The sequence below is a fragment of the Plecotus auritus genome (genome assembly GCF_963455305.1).
Source record: "Plecotus auritus genome assembly, chromosome: 8".
NCBI lineage: Eukaryota > Metazoa > Chordata > Mammalia > Chiroptera > Vespertilionidae > Plecotus > Plecotus auritus.
Genome location: NC_137782.1, coordinates 63,031,391 through 63,050,705, shown reverse-complemented (window position 1 = coordinate 63,050,705; position 19,315 = coordinate 63,031,391). Strand labels below are relative to the sequence as shown.

Below are 19,315 nucleotides of genomic sequence, written 5' to 3'. Positions count from 1 at the left end.
ATCTTACAGAAAGGAATACAACCCCCTCTATTCTTTGCCAAAGTTAATTTTCAAGTAATTAAGAGGCTAATTAAACCAAACACATGAATTACCCAAATGCTTTACTTTTGCTCAAACCATGTTGTGTCTGTCCCAGACAGAAATGCTTAGGATACTGATAGCAGTTTGGCACAGTTAACTGTCAATACTTACCTCATCAGGAAAATCCTTGGGGTGGGGAGAAGTAAAACGAATCCTCATTTCAGGATCTATTCTGGAGACCTGATCCAGAAGGTGAGCAAAACGAAGGCCCCCTTGCTTGGTTTTATAGTTGGTGGAGAAGCCACGGCTGAGGTTGGTGGACACTGCATTGCTGAACTGTACCTCTGAATTGTCCCGATAACTATTAACATTCTGACCAAGTAGTGTCACTTCTTTCAGCCCCTGAAAAGCAGGAAATAAATATTTTGGGAGCAATTTAAAATAGTTTGGTAGCTTCATGCCATTAAAATTAAAATTAGCTGTGTCATAATGTTAACTTTAAAAAACAGGATACACTAAAAGCAATGTGGATCCTGGATTGGATCCTGAAAAAGAAAAATGATATTAAGTGGGGAAAGTGGCAAAGTCAGGAAAAAAAAAGTTTAAAGTTAGTTAATAGTAATGTACCATATTTCGTACATTTTAGTTTTGATAAATGTACCAAAGTTAAATAAGATGTTAACATTTAGAGGTAACTCTATCTTTGCAACTTTTGTGTAAATTTAAAGTTATTCCAAAACTTTATTTTAAAAAGTTTAATAAAAGTTTATTAAAACAAACAAAGCAGGATATAAAACTAAGTAAAATGCACACACATATAAAAAGACATAACAATCAAATACAAAGAGTTACGGGACAATTAAGAAAATCTGAGTATGAGTGGGCTAGGATTAAGATGATATTTAGCAATTTTTTGTTAATCTCATTAGAAGAATTAATGGTAATGAAAATTTCCTTATTTTTTAGAGATGTATTAAGTTAAGGGTGAAATGTTATGCTACACTTTGAAATATTTTATCAACAACAACAAAAATAGATAAGGCAATTATGGCAAAATGTAACAATTATTACATTTAAGTGAGCCCTGGCCAGGTGACTCAGTTTGTTGGAGCCTCATCCCATGAATCAAAAGGTTGTGGGTTTGGTCAGGACTCACTTAAATACCTAGGTTTCAGGTTCAATCCCTGGTTGGGGGGCATACAGGTGGCAAATGATTTATGTTTCTCTCTCACATTGATGTTTTTTTCTCTTTCTCCCCTTCCTCTCTCCCTAAAATCAATGAAAACATATCCTCAGGTGAGGATTTTTTTTTAAATAAAATTAAATTTAAAAATTTAAGTGACTGTTAGCTAGGAAAAAGGGGTTGCAATACTATTCTCTTTCCTGTGTATTTAAATTTTTTTCATATAAAAAGATAATAAAGAGGCTTAAAAAAAGGCTGCTTACTTAAATGACTTCCAATCAATAACCATTGTTTGAATGAATAAACAACATTCTGTTAAAGAAAAATATTCTAGCCAAAACCGGTTTGGCTCAGTGGATAGAGCGTCGGCCTGCGGACTGAAGGGTCCCGGGTTCGATTCCGGTCAAGGGCAAGTACCTTGGTTGCGGGCACATCCCCAGTGGGAGGTGTGCAGGAGGCAGCTGATCGATGTTTCTCTCTCATCGATGTTTCTAGCTCTCTATCCCTCTCCCTTCCTCTCTGTAAAATATCAATAAAATATATTTTTAAAAAAAAGAAAAATATTCTATTCTTTTTGTAACTGTAGTCTAAAAAATCTAAATGAAAGACATCTTTTAGAAAGTTACTCTAGGCCTGGCCAGTTTTGTTCAGTGGTTAGAGCATCAGCCCAAGGACCAAAGGGTCTCAGGTTCGATTCTCCGTCAAAGGCACATGTCTCAGTTACAGGTTTGAACCCCTGCCAGAGTATGTGGGGGAGGCAACCAATCAATGTCTCTCTCTCTCTCTCTCTCTCTCTCTCTCTCTCTCTCTGTCTGTCTTTCTCCCTCTCCCCCTCACCCCTCCCTTCCACTCTCTCTAAAAAAAAAAAAAAAAAATCAATGGGAAAAATATCCTCAGGTGTGAATTAAAAAACAACAACACTCTATAAGTAAAATAAATAAGTAATTAACAGATCCTTTAAAACACAATGCAGAATCATAGTTTTTCACAAGTTAGTGGGCTTTGAGTTCACTAAGATTCACTTTAATGTTAAGTTTCTTTTGTTATATGCAAATACCTTAGAAAGGTTAGGGAGTTTTTGTCATCACCTCAGTTTACTTAAACAGAATTTCACTATCTTGAGACAGTGAGTTTTGGTACTGTGGAGTAGATGGGAGAGGAGAGGAAGGAGACAACTTTAGACCAGGAAGCACTTAATACAGATAGTGTATGGGGAATACCTTACAGTACCTATGTGAGCAGTCAGGGAACAAACTACGAAAACTGAGAATTTGGGGGTGGGGGTGAAGAAAAGAGAGCACTGCCAGAGAGTAAGAAAGAAGGCAAACTGCTGACTTAGAGCTGGAGGAGGGGCTAGCCCAGTGGTAAAATGAACAAAAGATATGGGAGGTAAATCGTACACCTATGAATGAGGATAGTGGGGCAGGGGGGCAGGTAAGGGCAGAGGGTGGGGTGGGAACCGGGTGGAGGGGAGCTATGGGGGAAAAAAGAGGAACAACTGTAATAATCTGAACAATAAAGCTTTATTAAATTAAAAAAAATATATGGGAGGTTTCTGTAGAATAGACAAATCAATAAATCATTCTGTAAAAAATTACTATGTGCCAGGTAGTTTAAAAACATTTAAACTACCATATCCTTCCAATAGCAATCCTTCCAATAGCAATCCTTCCAATAATCTGGCAAGAAAGGTATTATTTTATCCTCTTTCATAGATGGGGAAACTATGTTTCAAAGAAGGTAGTTAAATGACCAGTGCCCGGGCACCAAGCCAGAGAACGGTGGAGTCAGAATTCATACTTAATCATCTGATTCTAAACTCATGCTCTCATACTCTCTCCAATCTTTTGTGTTGACTCCTAAGGAAACTTCACAGTGGATCTGCCTATAATTTGTGGCATCAAACCAAAGATGTATTCTTTCTGGTCAGGTACAGTTTTAAACTTGTACAGCTTAAAAATAGCAGAGGCTGCAAAACTAGAAAGTTGTCCTCATCCTTCCATAAACACACTCAGTAAGGAAGTCTGGAGAACTTTTCACCTGCTCGGAAAGCTTTCTCACTTCTTCTAGAATGGAAGCAACAGGCCGACTCCTCTCCCGGCCACGCGTGAAAGGAACAATGCAGTAGCTGCACATGTTGTCACAGCCTCTCATGATAGACCTGGGGGGAAAGAACAGAAGTTAGAAACAGCAGCAGAATGTCTTGGTCCAACCCAAGGAGCAGGTCACAATTTCCTTAGTATTATCCTTTGGCTCTAAATTCTCTTGACAATGTACTCTCACTGGACCAATATGAGATCTAAGAAAAATAAGGCAGACATTTTTTGATCTTTAAAAACTATTATTTAACCCCAGGATATAAACCAAACCATAACTGGTGGATATAGTGATTACCCTGAGGGACCAGTGGTGAAGGAATGGGTGAAGACATACCACACTTGGGCTTGCTACTGTTTATATTTACATATTGTTTGAACTTTCCACTTCTAGACCAGAAAAATAAATAAATACTATAAAGTGTATATAAGTAGCAGAGACATTGGATTTAAAACACAGGAGTCTGCAGCCCTGGCCAGGTAGCTCAGTTGGTTGGAGCATCATCCCGTACAACAAAAGGTTACGGGTTCAATCCCCAGTCAGGGCAAGTGTGGGAGGCAACCAATCAATGTTTCTCTCTCATGTCAATGTTTCTCTGCTCTCTCTCTCTCTCAAAAAAAAAAAAAAAAAAATCAATAAAAACATATCCTTGGGTGAGGATTAAAAAATAAAATAAAACACAGGGGTCTGCATTTCTCACATTCCTGGTCCAAATGCTAGGTATCTAAGTTAAGTCACTTTCTTTCATTTGCATCCTATATATATGAAAGCCTCAATTTATTGTAAGGAAATAACTACTAGTATGTATCAAAGATGTTCATTGAAGAATTGTTAAATAAATGTTAGCTATTATTTTTATTAAGCATTCTAACAAAAGAGTATTGTCTAGCCATTAAAATGACAATGGTTGGTAAACTTTTTCTGCAAAAAATGGTATAGTAAATGTTTTAGGCTTTGCAGACCATACAATCTCTGCCACACACTCAATTCTGCTGTTGCAGTGGTGAGAGCAGCCGCACACCAAATGGGCACAGCTGTTATTTCAATAAAACTTTATTTACTAAACAGGCTATAAGCCAATTTGCCAATCTCTGTTAAAGAAAATATAACGACATAAGAAATGTTCACCACTTTAAATAACAAAAGGTTATAAAACCACCCGGCAGGCATGGCTCAGTGTTTGAGCATAGACCTATGAACCAGGAGGTCACGGTTCAATTCCCAGTCAAGGCATATGCCTGGGTTTTAGGCTTGAGTCCCAGTGTGGGACATGCAGGAAGCAGCCAATCAATGATTCTTTTTTTTTTTAATTTTTTTTAAATATATTTTATTGATATTTTACAGAGAGGAAGGGAAAGGGATAGAGAGTTAGAAACATCGATGAGAGAGAAACATCGATCAGCTGCCTCCTGCACACCTCCTATTGGGGATGTGCCCGCAACCAAGGTACGTGCCCTTGACCGGAATCGAACTTGGGACCTTTCAGTCTTCAGGCTGATGCTCTATCCACTGAGCCAAACCGGTTTCAGCCAATCAATGATTCTTTCTCATCATTGATGTTTCTATCTCTCTCCCCCTCTCCTTTCCTCTCTAAAATCAATAAAAATATTTTTTTAAGTTATAAAACCAATTACACAAAGAGCCATTTTTTTATAAACAAAGCATATACACATAAGCACATGATATACACCAAAATGATAATAGTGTTTATCATTAGGTGGTCGAGGTAGAGTTAATTCTTACTTTCTTCTTTATGTTTTTCTATCTTTTCCACATTTTCTTCAACAAATATAAACTATTTTGTCAATTACCTTTTTTAACTTTAAAGATCAGGGAAGAGAAAAAAAGAATCAGGAAAGCCTACGTGATAAAAGAGAAGTATAGAAGGGAGGGTAGGAAAGACCTCATTTTATGTATATGAATACATATGCGAAAAACACTTCTCACTCTAGCTGGTTTGACTCAGTTGATAGTCAGCCTGCAGACTGAATGGTCCTGGGTAAGATTCTGGTCAAGCGCACATACCAGTTGCAGCTTGATCCCCAGCCCTGGTTGGGGCACATGCAGGAGGCAACCAATCGATGTGTCTCTCTCCCTCCTTTCCATTCTCTAAAAATCAATGCAGAAATATCTTCAGGTGAAGATTAAAAAAAAAAAAAAACATACTTCTCAAAGGATTATACAAGAAACAACTAGCATGCCACCTCTGCGATGTGGCCTAGAAGACTGGGGGTGACAGGTGTGAGGAAATCTTATACATCATTTTTTGTCTTTTGTACTGTGTGCATGCATTACATTTTTTTAATGTTTCCATTAATTTTTTAGAGACAGAGAAAGGGAGAAGGAGAGAGAGAAACAATGATTGGCTGCCTCCTGCCCACCTTCTACTGGGAATCAAGTTTGCAACCTGGGCATGTGCCCTGACCGGGAACTGAACCAGCAACCTCTTAGTGCATGGGATGACACTCAACCAATTGAGCCACACCAGCCAGAGCTTAATTTTTTTAATGTAATAACATTAACATGTTATCCTCACCCGAGGATATTTTTCCATTGATTTTTTTAAGAAAGAGTGGAAGAGAGAGGGAACAATAGAGAGAAACATCGATGTGAGAGAAACACATTGATTGGTTGCTTCCCACACAAGCCTCAACCAGGGCCTGTGCCGGAGAGAAGCCTGCAACCAAGGTACATGACCTTGACCAGAATCAAACCCGGGACCCTTTGGTCCACAGGCCGATGCTCTATCCAATGAGCCAAACTGGCTAGGGCAACATGTTATCTTTAAAGTGAGAAAGAAGTTTACTCCGTCTCTTGGTCAGTGACTCACACAAAAGCAGAAGTAGCACTGGGGCTCGTCTGGACTGGCATGACATCAGCATAGGTCTCATCCAGAGAAAGCAGCACATTGGCAGCTTGCTGCCCTGACTCAGCAACAGTCAGCAGTCGAGGAAGGTCCCGATAGGCATCTGGACCAGCCAAAATATCCACCATTTTCTCCCTATTGAGGATCTCCTCCTTCAGTCTCTCAGCCATGCAACCTGGGAGGGAAAAGAAATAAGCACCTGTTTCCAAATTCATTGGGTCTCCTGGCTTCTCACTACACATTATCTCCAGCTGGATTAGAGGCCAGGGCACAGACACTTCTCCAAGACTTTAGCATCATCCTTCATATTTGCCCAAACACTTTCATAGCACTGGAACCTGCATCTTCCACAGGGAAAGGGCTCAAGAGCAATTCAATTAAATGCCCAGAAACAAACTAAACCACCATTCAAACACCTTTCTAAACATGAACCACCTCTTTTTTTCCACTGGAAATTAGTTGTTGGTACAAATAAAAATATTTTGCACCAGAAATTTATTTTTAAAAATAAAGCTTAGCCCAGTTGGCATGGCTCAGTGATTGAGCATTGAACTATGAACCAGCAGGTCACAGCTCGATTCCCAGTCAGGGCATATGCCTGGGTTGCGGGCTCTATCCCCAGTGGGGGGCATGCAGGAGGCAGCTGATCAATGATTCTCTCTTATCATTGATGTTTCTATCTCTCTCTCCCTCTCCCTTCCTCTCTGAAATCAATAAAAAAAATATTTTTATACATTTCTTAATATACATTTCTACCCTTTTTATCCCTCTTCTTGCCCATAATACTTGCTACCAGTAAAACCTGTAAGAAATTAGTTAACCATCTATGCTGATATCTTCCATATGCTAAAAAACCATTGTTATTAATAAGACTATCAAATTAATAAAAAGTCAATTTTATACAAACACCCTTTGAAAATACTTGTTTAAGAACTATTCTTGCCCTGGCCGGTGTGGTTAAGTTGGTTGGACATCATCCCATGCACTGAAAAGGTTGCCAGTTCCATTCCCGGTCAGGGCACATGCCCAGGTTGCAGGTTCAATGCCCAGTAGGGGGCATGCAAGAGGCACCCAATGGATATTTCACTGTCACATCGATGTTGCTCTCTCTCCCTTCCTCTTTCTCTAAAAAATTTTTTTAATCTTTTAAAGAACTATTCTTGGTTGTACACCCATGTTCATAGCAGCATCATTCCCAACAGCCAAAAGGTAAAAGCAACCCAAGTGTCCATCAATGGATGTGCTATAAACATACAATAGAATATTTTTCAGCCTTACAAAGAAGGAAATTCTGACACATAATTAAAGACATTATTCTACGTGAAATAAGTCAGTCTCAAAAAGATAAATATTGTATTACTCTAATTACGTGAGGTACCTCATCAAATTCATAGAGGCAGAAAGTAGAACGGTGGCTGCCAGGGACTGAGGTGAGGAGGGAATGGCAAGTTATTGTTTAATGGATATAGAGTCTCAGTTTGGGAAGATGAAAAAGTTCTGAAACTGAAGGTTGGTGATAGTTGCACAACAGTGTGAACGTACTTAATGCCACTGAACTGTACATTTAAAAAGGGTTAAAATGGTAACATTTATGTTACATATTTTTACCATTTAAAAAAACCTCTTTGGGGGATTTCTAAAATTCCAATATTTACCCAGGGATTTCTATAATGAAGGAACTGAAATGGAACAAAACATTTCCACTAACCCTTCCATCTTCCTATATCACTTAACACATTAATCTATGTAACAATATGCTCCAATTGTGTTTTGAACACAGTCTGTTTTAAGGCTGCATACATTAACTAAATTCTAGAAACAAGAGGGTACAGAACCTTTATTTTATTTTGTAAATTATATTTTATTGATTTTTTACAGAGAGAAAGGGAGAGGGATAGAGAGTTAGAAACATCAATGAGAGAGAAACATCAATCAGATGCCTCCTGCACACCCCTCACTGGGGATGTGCCCGCACCCAAGGTACATGCCCTTGACTGGAATCGAACCTGGGACCCTTTAGTCCGCAGGCCGACACTCTATCCACTGAGCCAAACCGGTCAGGGCCAGAACCTTTATTTTTGAAATATGCTTCCAAGCTATCTAGATGAGAGCTGTTCAACAGAATTTCTAAGATGATAGAAATGATCTTTACCTGTGCTGTTCAAACTGGTAGCCAGTGGCTACTGAGCAGTCACTATGTGGCTAGTGAGAATAAAGAAGTAAAATTTTAGTATTAAGTTTAATTAAATTTAAATAACCACATGTGGCTATTGGCTATTGTATTGGTCAACACAGATCTAGATCTTCACTTGAGCATGCTTCAGTAGTCAAGATGAAATGTGCCTACACTGTAAACTTATGCTTGCAGATCCTCAGACTCCAAATGCTCTCCTATCTGTAACTCTGTCACAATGAGCCACATTAGACTCCAGGAAGGATAGATCACTTTCTGAGTAACTATTACTTCAAGGCATTATAAAAAGGCATTTTATAAGCTTTATCTCATTTAATCCTACAGCCTCTAAAATTAAGTACAAGAGTTGCATGAGGTATGTAAGATTTCTTCATACACTGGGTATCTGGCCTCTAAGAGAAACCCTAGTTCATAAAGCTACATGGAGCCCAAGTCTCAAAACACACAAAATCTGCAAATTACCAGATACCTAGAATCCCAATCTTCAGAGGTACTCGGGAACGGAGCCGTTTTGTCTTCAGGGCTTTAAGCTGATGTAAACGATTCCAGATGGTTTGTTCAGCCTTCTCCCTACAGAGATCAAGAGGTAGACCTAAACCTGCAAATAAACTACATAGAAATCTAAAAGAGTAGGACAATGGGAATAAAATGAAAACCTTCAACACTTTAAAGGTTTAGGAAAGGCAGGCAGGGAGCCAACTGAAGAAGCATCATTTGCTATATAACATTCCTAGAATGATGCCCTGCCTGCCCATCTCCAAATCCTGACAAGCCTTTAAGCCAAACTCAAAAAAAAATCTACTTCACAAAGCCTTCCCCAGTGCTACTGTTGGAGAGTTTATCCTCCTTCCTTTTAACTACTCTATCACTTTAACTATATTTTTCCAGTACTTAGCGTTTATCCTTTCTATTTTTTTACCTAGTGCTTTTCACCAGATGTTAGAGCTACTTATATATTTATCTTAGTTCCCATATGAGACTAAGCTCCTAGGCTCCATATGAAAGAAGAGTTCATTTCTGAATCTCCCAAAATACCTAGTTCTGTGTCTTGTAGCAGAGACAACCCTCTGAACAAAAATGTTGGATTAATTAATTGATAGTACACCCAGTTGAGAAAACATTAAGAATAACATGTCTTGTACATAGAAACAAAGTATGAAAGATGGAATGTTCACCTCTAATGGATACCACTCATCTGTGTTCAGAAGAACTCTGTCCTCCAGCCACTAACTGCATCCTAACCCTTACGATGTGAACAACATCATAAACATGTGCCATTAGCTACAAGAAAAACCTTAGGAAAAGTTGGGTGACTCAGCACACTCTCAGTTTCCTCATCTATACAATGAGTTTGATAACATCACCTAACCCATAGAGTTGTTGTGAGAATTAAATTACTTAGTGCATGTATGGTATAGTGCTCAGCACAGGACCTGACAAACAGCACATGCTCAGCAAATGTCAACTAGCTCTATCATTACTGTCTCCAGTGCATAAAATTGCAAAGCCATTGGCTCATCTCCACAGATAAGACAGCCTGGCACTGTTAGCTCTGGCATCCTATATAATAAAAGGCTAATATGCAAATCAACCGAACTGTGGAACTACTGGTCGCTATGATGCACACTGACCACCAGGAGGCACACGTTCAATGCAGGAGCTGCCCCCTGGTGGTCAATGCACTCCCACAGGGGGAGTGCTGCTCAGCCAGAAGCCCTGAGCCAGGCTCATGGTTGGCAAGCACAGCAGCGGTGGCAGGGGCCTCTCCCGCCTCTGCAGTAGCACTAAGGGCTAAGGATGTCCGACTGCCAGCTTAGGCCCACTCCCCGCAGGGCACAGGTCTAAGCCGTCAGTCAGACATCTCCCAAGGGCTCCCAGACTGCGAGAGGGCACAATCCAGGCTGAGGGATTCCCCCCTTTCCCCCCGGAGTGTATGAATTTCGTGCACCGGGCCTCTAGTTATTATATAAGATGTATTCACTCTAGGTAAAGAACAAATTCCCACCTGATAGAGCAAGTGACAAGGAGGATCACATCAGCCTGAGTAAAGAGCAAGGGGAAAAAAGAAAATTATGAAATTAGCCTTGTAGAATCGCTGCCCATGACCCTTCTTTTCCCTGCTTATAAACTTTTATGGAAAATACACTTTTAAGGAAATGTAAAAATCTGAGTACTTCATCATCAGTGAAAATGAACTACCATTAACAGATATACAGTTCCTGCTTTTGGTAATAAAAAAGCTTTGGAATTAGATAGTGGTCATGGTTGTACAACATTGTGAATATTATTAATGCCAATGCATTGTACGTTTAAAAACAGTTAATGTATGCAAATGTCAATTCACTACATTATACACCTGAAACTATTATAATACTGCATGCCAACTATACTTTAAATTTTTTAAATGTTATCTTTAAAAAAAAAGAAAGAAAATGAACTACATAGTAATGCCATGATAACAGAGCTTATTAAGAAGCCAAAATCTGCCCTAGCCAGTTTGGCTCCATGGATGGAGCACTGGCCTGCGGACGCAAGGGTCCCAGGTTTGATTCTGGTCAAGGGCACATGCCCGGGTTGCAGGCTCAGTCCCCAGTGGGGGTCGTGCAGAAGGCAGCCAATCAGTGATTCCCTCTCATCATTGATGTTTCTATCTCTCTCTTCCTCTCCCTTCCTCTCTGAAATCAATAAAAATATATTTTTTTAAAAAGCCAAAATCTAGCAACTTCCAAAATGATAGGTTAAAGATTTTTCTGAAGTCCATGTGTTTTGACATGGTATTAGATCTTATTTTCCACTTACTAGACAAATATCTTTTATTGTGGAAAAACATACATAACATTTACCATTTTAACCAGTTTTAAGTGTACAGTTCAGTAGCATTAAATACATCCACCTTGTTATGCAATTATCACCATCAACCTTCCAGAACTAAAACTCTGTACTCATTAAACTCTAATTCCCAAACCTGCCCCTGCAATCTATTTTTAACTTAGTTCCTTGCCTGAAAGTGAGCATCACCATAAAATTTTCAAAAATAATGGAACAGCCCTGGCCGGTGTGGCTCAGTGGATAGAGCGTCGGCCTGCGGACTGAAGGGTCCCGGGTTCGATTCTGGCCAAGGGCACATGCCCGGGTTGTGGGCTCGATCCCCAATAGGGGGCGTGCAGGAGGCAGCCGATCCATGAATCTCTCTCATCACGGATGTTTCTATCTCTCTATCCCTCTCCCTTCCTCTCTGAAATCAATAAAGAAATATATTTTTAAAAAAATAAAAATAAAAATAAAAATAATGGAACAAATGTACACCTTAGTCCCATTCTACATACTTTACTCAAAAGAACTCACTCTCACCAGGCTATACCCTGTTCCTGAAACTGCATCTAAAAATTGGCACAAATGTAGAGTTTAGCATAGATCTAGGAAACAGGGAAACAGGCAATACGTGTACCTCTTGAAGATTACTGGTCCGCAGGTAGCCACTCTTCTGTAAGATGGACCAGGCTATCTCTGTGTCATTCACATTCATCTGGCAGCCATAGGTCTCAAGGTAGACTGCAATGAGAGGGAGAGTCCATGGTAGGCAGACAAAAAGGGACCATATGTCTCAAAGGTCTCCTTCCCAAATGTCCCAGAAATATTTGACACAACTGGTTATCCACTAAGTCCTCTGTTGCCTCAATTCTAAGACACCATTAATTGCCAGATGTATCACCAAATTAATGAAAGCTTTTCAGAACAAAAGAAATACTACATTATATACACACACCAAATATAAGCCATGTCACTTAAAATATGGGGGAAACATGCACCTAAGCATCAGGAAATCTATCTATATATATAAAAGCCTAAGTGACCGTTCGACCGGTAGCTATGATACGTGATGCGCACTGACCACCAGGGGGCAGACGCTCAACACACAGGCATGGAAACATGGAACAGACTGATGAATCTCAGAGGGAAGTGGGGAGGGCGGGAAGAGATTAGCCAAATATCTTATATGCATACTAGAGGCCCAGTGCACGGATTCGTGCACCGGTGGGGTCCCTCAGCCTGGCCTGCTGGGATCAGGCTGAAACCGGCAGTCTGACATCCCCCAAGGGGTCCCAGATTGCGAGAGGGCACAGGCCAGGCCAAGGGACCTCACCGGTGTATGGGGGCCTCTAATATGGTTATAAAAATAATCAGAAAAGCAGGGATTAGCTGACAGCATTGATTATCAACCTAGAAGAAAAACAAATTTAAATCCACACGTAGCCCTGGCCAGGTAGCTCACTTGATTAGAGCATCATCCCAATATATCATGGTCAAGAATCAAGCAATGAATGCATAAATAAGTGGAACAACAACAAATAGATGTCTGAGAGAGATGACAGACAGATAGATAGATAGATAGATAGATAGACAGACAGACGTAGATATAGATGAGACACATAGTATTATTTATAATATAAAAATTTGGAAGCAACCTAATGTCCAACTATAGGGGACAGGTTGAGAAACATCATGGTATAGAACAAATGTGATATTTTGTACCAACTTTTTAAAATTTAATTATAAATAATGTAGTTTGGGGGGAAATGTTAAATGAAAACAAATTACAAATAATTTTCAACTTATGATTGCAACAAAATCTTTAAGAATTATAAAGGGAAATAGTTTTTTGAAACAGGGCAAGGGGGGAAAGGTCTGATTGTCCCTTAATTTCTCTTCAAACTTTTTTAAGGCATTTATCTGGTTGCATAATGTTTCTAAGGAAACTTCTGCCTAAATATAAAAAGTGAATTTCTACAGCACCAATTGTGAAAGCTGCCTTATAACTTAAGACAATCTAAAAATTAGAACAGAAAGTACAGGATTTCCAAAGGTAACCAAAGAGAGGACTACGCAGGACTCTATGCCCCAGTTGTGTGTACCAACACTGTAAGTTCCTTCATATTAATGTTACTTGGTGGAGTTTAATGATTCCCTAACTTAGCAAGCCTTCCCACACTGTTAAACTTCCAAAGCCAGGTATGTAATAAAAGAACAGTTAAGAATCAGGCCATGGATGCTGGAAAAGAGCAAAGCCCAAAGAGAAACAAAAAGTAAAACCAACCTTTTCTCTGCTTTCCTAAAAGTTCATCTACTGTGAGATATGGGGGTGGGTCCACCACATCTGCAGAAGCCAGCTTCTCTTGAGGAACTGAAGCACTTCTTAAAAAATGCTGAAAAGTTGGTCCAGTAGCCAGCCTAGAGCTGAAATCCTTCCGAGCTCCATCCTCCTGCTGCCCCTCTGGACTGGGATATGTGGTGCCGGAGAAACTGCTGTGTGCTCTGCAGGTCCGGAGCAGCAGCCAAGACACAGAAGCCAAGGGCCCCCACCCCAGACACCTCTGTGCTTGGAGGATACACTGTAAATGATGCATGGCACTAAAACAGCTCAAAGTCTGCAAAAAAATAACAGACATCATCAACATTTATTGAACACAATGTACAGAGCACTACTCTAAGTACCTCAAGTAGATGATACCTTTAACAATAGTATCCCTATTTTTACAGGTAAAAACACTGAGGCAGCTTGCTCAAAATCACACAAAGGAGTGACAGAGATGAGATGCAAATCCAGGCAGTGTATTTTCAAAACAAAGGGGTGGTAGAGATGAGATGAGAAGCCCTGACAAAATAAAGTAGCACCTTGTACAGGAACAATTCGAAAGGCTTTAAGCATATTTACTCATTAAATCTTCACAGCAATCCTAAGCAACATAGGCAACCGACACTATTATTATGCCATTCAGAGATGAGGAAAGACACAAGAAAGGAAGCTCCCACAGCCAGTAAGAAGCAGAGCTAGCCACCTTGCTACACCGTCTCCCAATACTGTGAAAACCACTTACTGAGGGTATCTTCCTTTGAGTTCCTTCCAAAGGAATATACCTAACATGGGGCACCATATGCCTGATCAATGACTCCTTCTACCCTCCATGAGTCTCAAATTATTGCCTTCAAACTTCCGACCCATGGCTGGTGGGATGGAAAATGGCACAACCTTTACAATGTGCCATTTTCCATCAAATTAGACACACACAAACCTTTTGACCAAGCAGTTCCATTTCTAGATATTTATCCTACAGATATACTCTTACATAGACAAAATGACCTACTTATAAGGATACTTGTTGCAGTAGTGTTTCTATCATTAAAAGAATGAAAGATATCTAAATATCATCAATAGGGGACTAGTTAAGTAAGTCATGGTATATCCATACAATGGAATAAGATGTAACAGTCAGAAAATGAGGCTGAATCTATACATGGCAAAAGCAAGGAAGCAGCCCTGGCCTGTATGGTTCAGTTGGTGGGAGTGTTGCCCCGAAAGGTTGTGGGTTCAATTCCTGGTCAGGGCACATACTGAGGTTTTGGGTTTGGTCCCTGGTCGAGGTGTGTGTGGGAGGCAACCAATCAATGTTTCACTCTCACAACGATGTTTCTCTCTCTTTCTCTCCCTCTCTCTCTAAAAAAAATCAATTTAAAAAAATAAAAAAAAGCACCCAGCCAGCATGGCTCAGTGGTTGAGCATTGACCTATGAACCTAGGAGGTCAGGGTTTGATTCTGGTCAGGGCACATGCCTGGGTTGTGGGCTGGATCCCCAGTGGGAGGCATGCAGGAGGCAGCGGGTCAATGATTCTATCATTGACTAGAGGCCCGATGCAAGAAATTCGTGCAAGAGTAGCCTTCCTTCCCCCAGCTGCTAGCACCAGGCTTCCCGCCTGCCGCCCACAGGCACCCGGGACCTAGGCTTCCCTCGCAGCCTTCCCCCCACCCCCTTCATCCAGAAGGACATCGGTCTAATTAGCATATTACACTTTTATTATTATAGATGTTTCTATCTCTCTCTTCCTCTCTGAAATCAATAAAAATATATTCTTTTTAAAAACAAACGAAGAGGATAATAATGGCGGCGGAATAGACAGACGTGTTCCGAGCCTTGTCCCGGAGCAGAAAGAAAGAACAGCTGAGGGTCGCGCAAGGAGTGTTTGTTGGCTGGTTGGGAGACAGCTGAATTCCAGAAGGAGGTGGGGGACTGCTGAACGGGGTTCCCCTGACCTGGCAGCAAGAACTGCGGCTGGGTCCCCTCCCGGAGCTGCGGGCTTGGACGCGGAGTCTGCGCCATCTTGATCCGGAAAGTGGAGCTTATCTGAAGCCTGAGAATCCACAACTGCGGCACCCCAGGAACAGCTGCGAGCCCCAGAACAACGCTCCCCAACTGGCGCAAGCACACGGGTTCAGAGAAGCTCTACACTCCACCACGGAAAGGTCAGATTTCGCCTGGGATAAGGTGAGGTCTCTGGTCCCGGCGGGAGAGAGGAACGCGCGTTTTGCGGGAGCTGGAGGACCAGGGAAGTCTGTGCCTAGAAAAATCCGTGGCTGTAGGGGCTGGCGTGATCTGTGACTGTGGAAAGGGGTCCTCAGAGCTGCTAAGAGAAGGGCACTCTAAAAAGCAACCCATTTTGATCTGAAGTGCAGGGACACCCTAAGAATTTCAGGCAGTCCAGACTTACGCGCAGCCCGTGCGCTCCCTGGGTGCCTGGGCTCACTCGCAGTCCCGGAGTTCGCACACTTGGGCTTTTTTCCTCTTCAAATCCTTGCTTCTGATTACTAAGCCCAATACATAGGATTACCCAGTTGGGGACACCCTGGGAGACTGCAGGGGAAGGTTGTTTTTCTGGAACCTGGGGATCGGAGCGGGGAGTGACCATCAGAGAGTCAGCTCTGAGGCAGACCACTCCCACAGGCCCGAGTGCCACAGGGAAAGAAGGCTCTAACACTCCCTAGAGAGGCCATAGATAGACCCGGAAGTCAATCCAGAAACACTGCCACCCAGGGGCTGAATCACAAATTGACTCTTGTGTAATCAAAAATAAAGGAATACGAGAAATTAAGACACACCGCCTGCTTAAAATCAGGACTGGCTTACAACACCGAAGAGCAGTGGATCGCAGGGAACTGCAATACTGTCTGGACTGAGAAACAGGCGTGCCAAACAGAAAAACAGAGGAAGTGAATGACCTTCACTACTCCACATTTTATTTTTACCTTTTATTTTTTTATTTTTTTATTTTTTTTTTTATTTTCATTTTTTGCATCTTTTAATCAAGAAACTTTTTTTTCTTTTTTCATCACTTGATTTTACCTTTTTAATGATTACATTTTTATTTTCAATCCGTATTATTACTACTGCTATTTTATCTTTTTTTTTTTTTTTTTAAAGTGTCATTTTATTTTCTCTTCATTTTATTTTGGGATTAGGGTTCTACATTCTATTTTTTATCTTTCCTTTAGCATCGTTTTACTCTATCTCAACTCTACCTTTAGGCCATCACTCTCTTCCTAACCTCCCCCTTTTCAGTGTCCTGTTTGTCTTACCCTTTTACTGCTTTAGATTTTCCCTATTCTTTCTGTTTACCCCTTGTTAAAATTTCACCCTACTTACATATCTAATCTCCAATCCCCTGCTCCAAGTCCACATACACCTCTCCCTTCGCTGTCTGAGTTATCCATAAACTTGTCCTTATCTCTGTCCTTTTGTTGTTGTTTGCTTGAATGTAGATTATATCCAATTTTTATGCTTTTTTTGTGAGATTGTTTTGCTTATTCTTCTTTTGTTTATTCTTTTGTTTGTTTTGTGCTTCAGCTTAACCTTGCCTCACTCCATATTAGTTGGTGTTCTGGTTTGTACTAATCCCCAGGCACTTGTTGCTGGCATTTGCTGGGATTAGTGATTGTTCTATTGGAGTTTTATCCCCAATATATATAGTCTGTTCCCCTTTCTCTCTTAGTCAATTTCTTGTCTCTTACTTTTTTTTTTCTCTTTACTTTCCCTTTTCCCAATTTCATTTTCACACTCCTTTTTTCCTTTTTTCTTTCTTTCTTTCTTTTTTCCTCTTCTTCTTTCTCTCCTATCACCTAATTTGCCTTTCTCTGGTGGTCACCTTTATTGGAGGTTATTAATATCGTGAATACATTCCTGTTCAGTGCCTTGTGAGTTGTACCTGGTAGTGCTGTATTTTGTGCCTTTAAATCAACCCAGGAGAGAGAGAACTACATAACCAGACACCCAGAGAAGAGAGACCATGGGGAGACAAAGAAGCAGCCCGCATATGAAAGAAAAGCAGGCATCACCAGAAAAGGAAGTAAACGAAATGGAGGCAAGCAACCTTCCAGAAAAAGAATTCAGAGAAATGGTCATAAGGTGGCTGAAAAGAATGGAAGACAAATTCGACAATATGAGCAAGAACCAAGAGGAAATGAAGAAGAACCAAGAAGAAATGAAAAATGACATCGCTGCTGTAAAGAACTCAATAGAAAGCATCAAGAGTAGACTAGAAGAAGCAGAGGACCGCATCAGTGAGCTAGAAGACAAGATGGAAAAAAATACCCAAGAAAAGCAACTTCTAGAAAAAAAAATTAAAAGGCAGGAGGAGAGTCTAAGGGAACTTTGGGACAACACGAAGCAAAACAACATCCGCATAATAGGGGTTCCAGAAGGAAAGGAAGCTGAGCAAGGAATAGAAAACCTCTTTGAAGAAATAATGACAGAAAATTTCCCAGATATAGGGAAGAAAAAACCCACACAAATCCAAGAAGCTCACAGAGTCCCAAGCAAAATGAACCCCAAAAGACCGACGCCAAGGCACATTATAATTAAATTGGCAAACACCAACGACAAAGTAAGAATCTTAAAAGCAGCAAGAGAGAGACAGAAAGTTACATACAAAGGAACCCCCATCAGACTAGCAACTGATTTCTCAACAGAAACTCATCAGGCCAGAAGGGAATGGAATGAAATATACAAAGTCATGCAAAGGAAGGGGCTGAATCCAAGAATACTGTACCCAGCAAGGCTGTCAATCAAAATTGAAGGTGAAATCAGGAGCTTCACAGACAAAAAAGGACTAAGGGAATTTATTACCACCAAACCAGCAATGCAAGAAATGCTAAAGGGTCTACTGTAAAAAAAAAAAAAAAAAAAAAAAAGAAAGAAAGAAAGAAACAGGAAGCGAAGAAGTAACACAGGGGTAAAGAATAGGAATGGCGACAAATAAGTACCTATCAATAATAACTTTAAATGTAAATGGATTAAATGCCCCAATCAAAAGACATAGGGTAACAGATTGGATAAGAAAACACGACCCATATATCTGCTGTCTACAAGAAACCCACCTCAGAAAAAAAGACGCACACAGACTGAGGGTGAAGGGATGGAAAAAGGTTTTCCAGGCAAATGGAACTGAAAAAAAAGCTGGGGTAGCAATACTTATTTCTGACAAATTAGATCTCAAACTGAAGGACATAACAAGAGATAAGGAAGGCCATTTCATAATACTAAAGGGAGCAATCCAACAAGAAGAAATAACTCTGGTAAACATATATGCACCCAATACAGGAGCACCCAAATACATAAAAAAACTCCTGGAGGATATCAAGGGAGAGATTGACAGCAATACAATCATAGTAGGAGACTTTAATACCCCACTATCACCATTGGACAAATCCTCTAAACAAAACATCAGCAAAGAAACATCAATCCTAAATGACTCACTAGACCAGATGGAATTAATTGACATCTTCAGAACATTTCACCCCAAAGCCACAGAATATACATTCTTCTCAAGCGCACATGGGTCATTTTCAAAGATAGACCATATGTTGGGACATAGGCAAAGTCTCTTCAAATTCAAGAAGATAGAAATCATATCAAGCATCTTCTCAGACCACAGTGGCATAAAACTGGAAATCAACTACAATAAAAACAACCCAAAGAAATCAAACACATGGAGACTAAACAGCATGCTATTAAACCATGACTGGGTTACCAGAGAGATCAAAGAAGAAATAAAAAACATCATGACAACAAATGACAATGAAAACACTACAATCCAAAATCTATGGGACACAGCGAAAGCAGTCTTG

The 19,315-nt window shown here is 40.4% G+C and overlaps 1 protein-coding gene across 2 annotated transcripts in view; it reads right to left on the bottom strand.

The window, feature by feature from the left end:
• Window positions 1-19,315, bottom strand: part of CDK5RAP1 (CDK5RAP1 mitochondrial tRNA methylthiotransferase) — a 46,881-nt gene that overhangs the window by 22,684 nt on the left and 4,882 nt on the right. For both annotated transcript variants that reach the window (XM_080684183.1, XM_080684182.1), the window contains exons 2-8: window positions 13,457-13,787; window positions 11,810-11,913; window positions 10,367-10,401; window positions 8,831-8,931; window positions 6,132-6,342; window positions 3,245-3,365; window positions 193-423 (exon numbers count right to left, since the gene is read on the bottom strand). In XM_080684183.1, the coding sequence (XP_080540309.1) occupies window positions 193-423; window positions 3,245-3,365; window positions 6,132-6,342; window positions 8,831-8,931; window positions 10,367-10,401; window positions 11,810-11,913; window positions 13,457-13,766 (1,113 nt within the window). In that variant the 5' untranslated portion in view covers window positions 13,767-13,787. The remainder of the gene's footprint in view (window positions 1-192; window positions 424-3,244; window positions 3,366-6,131; window positions 6,343-8,830; window positions 8,932-10,366; window positions 10,402-11,809; window positions 11,914-13,456; window positions 13,788-19,315) is intronic.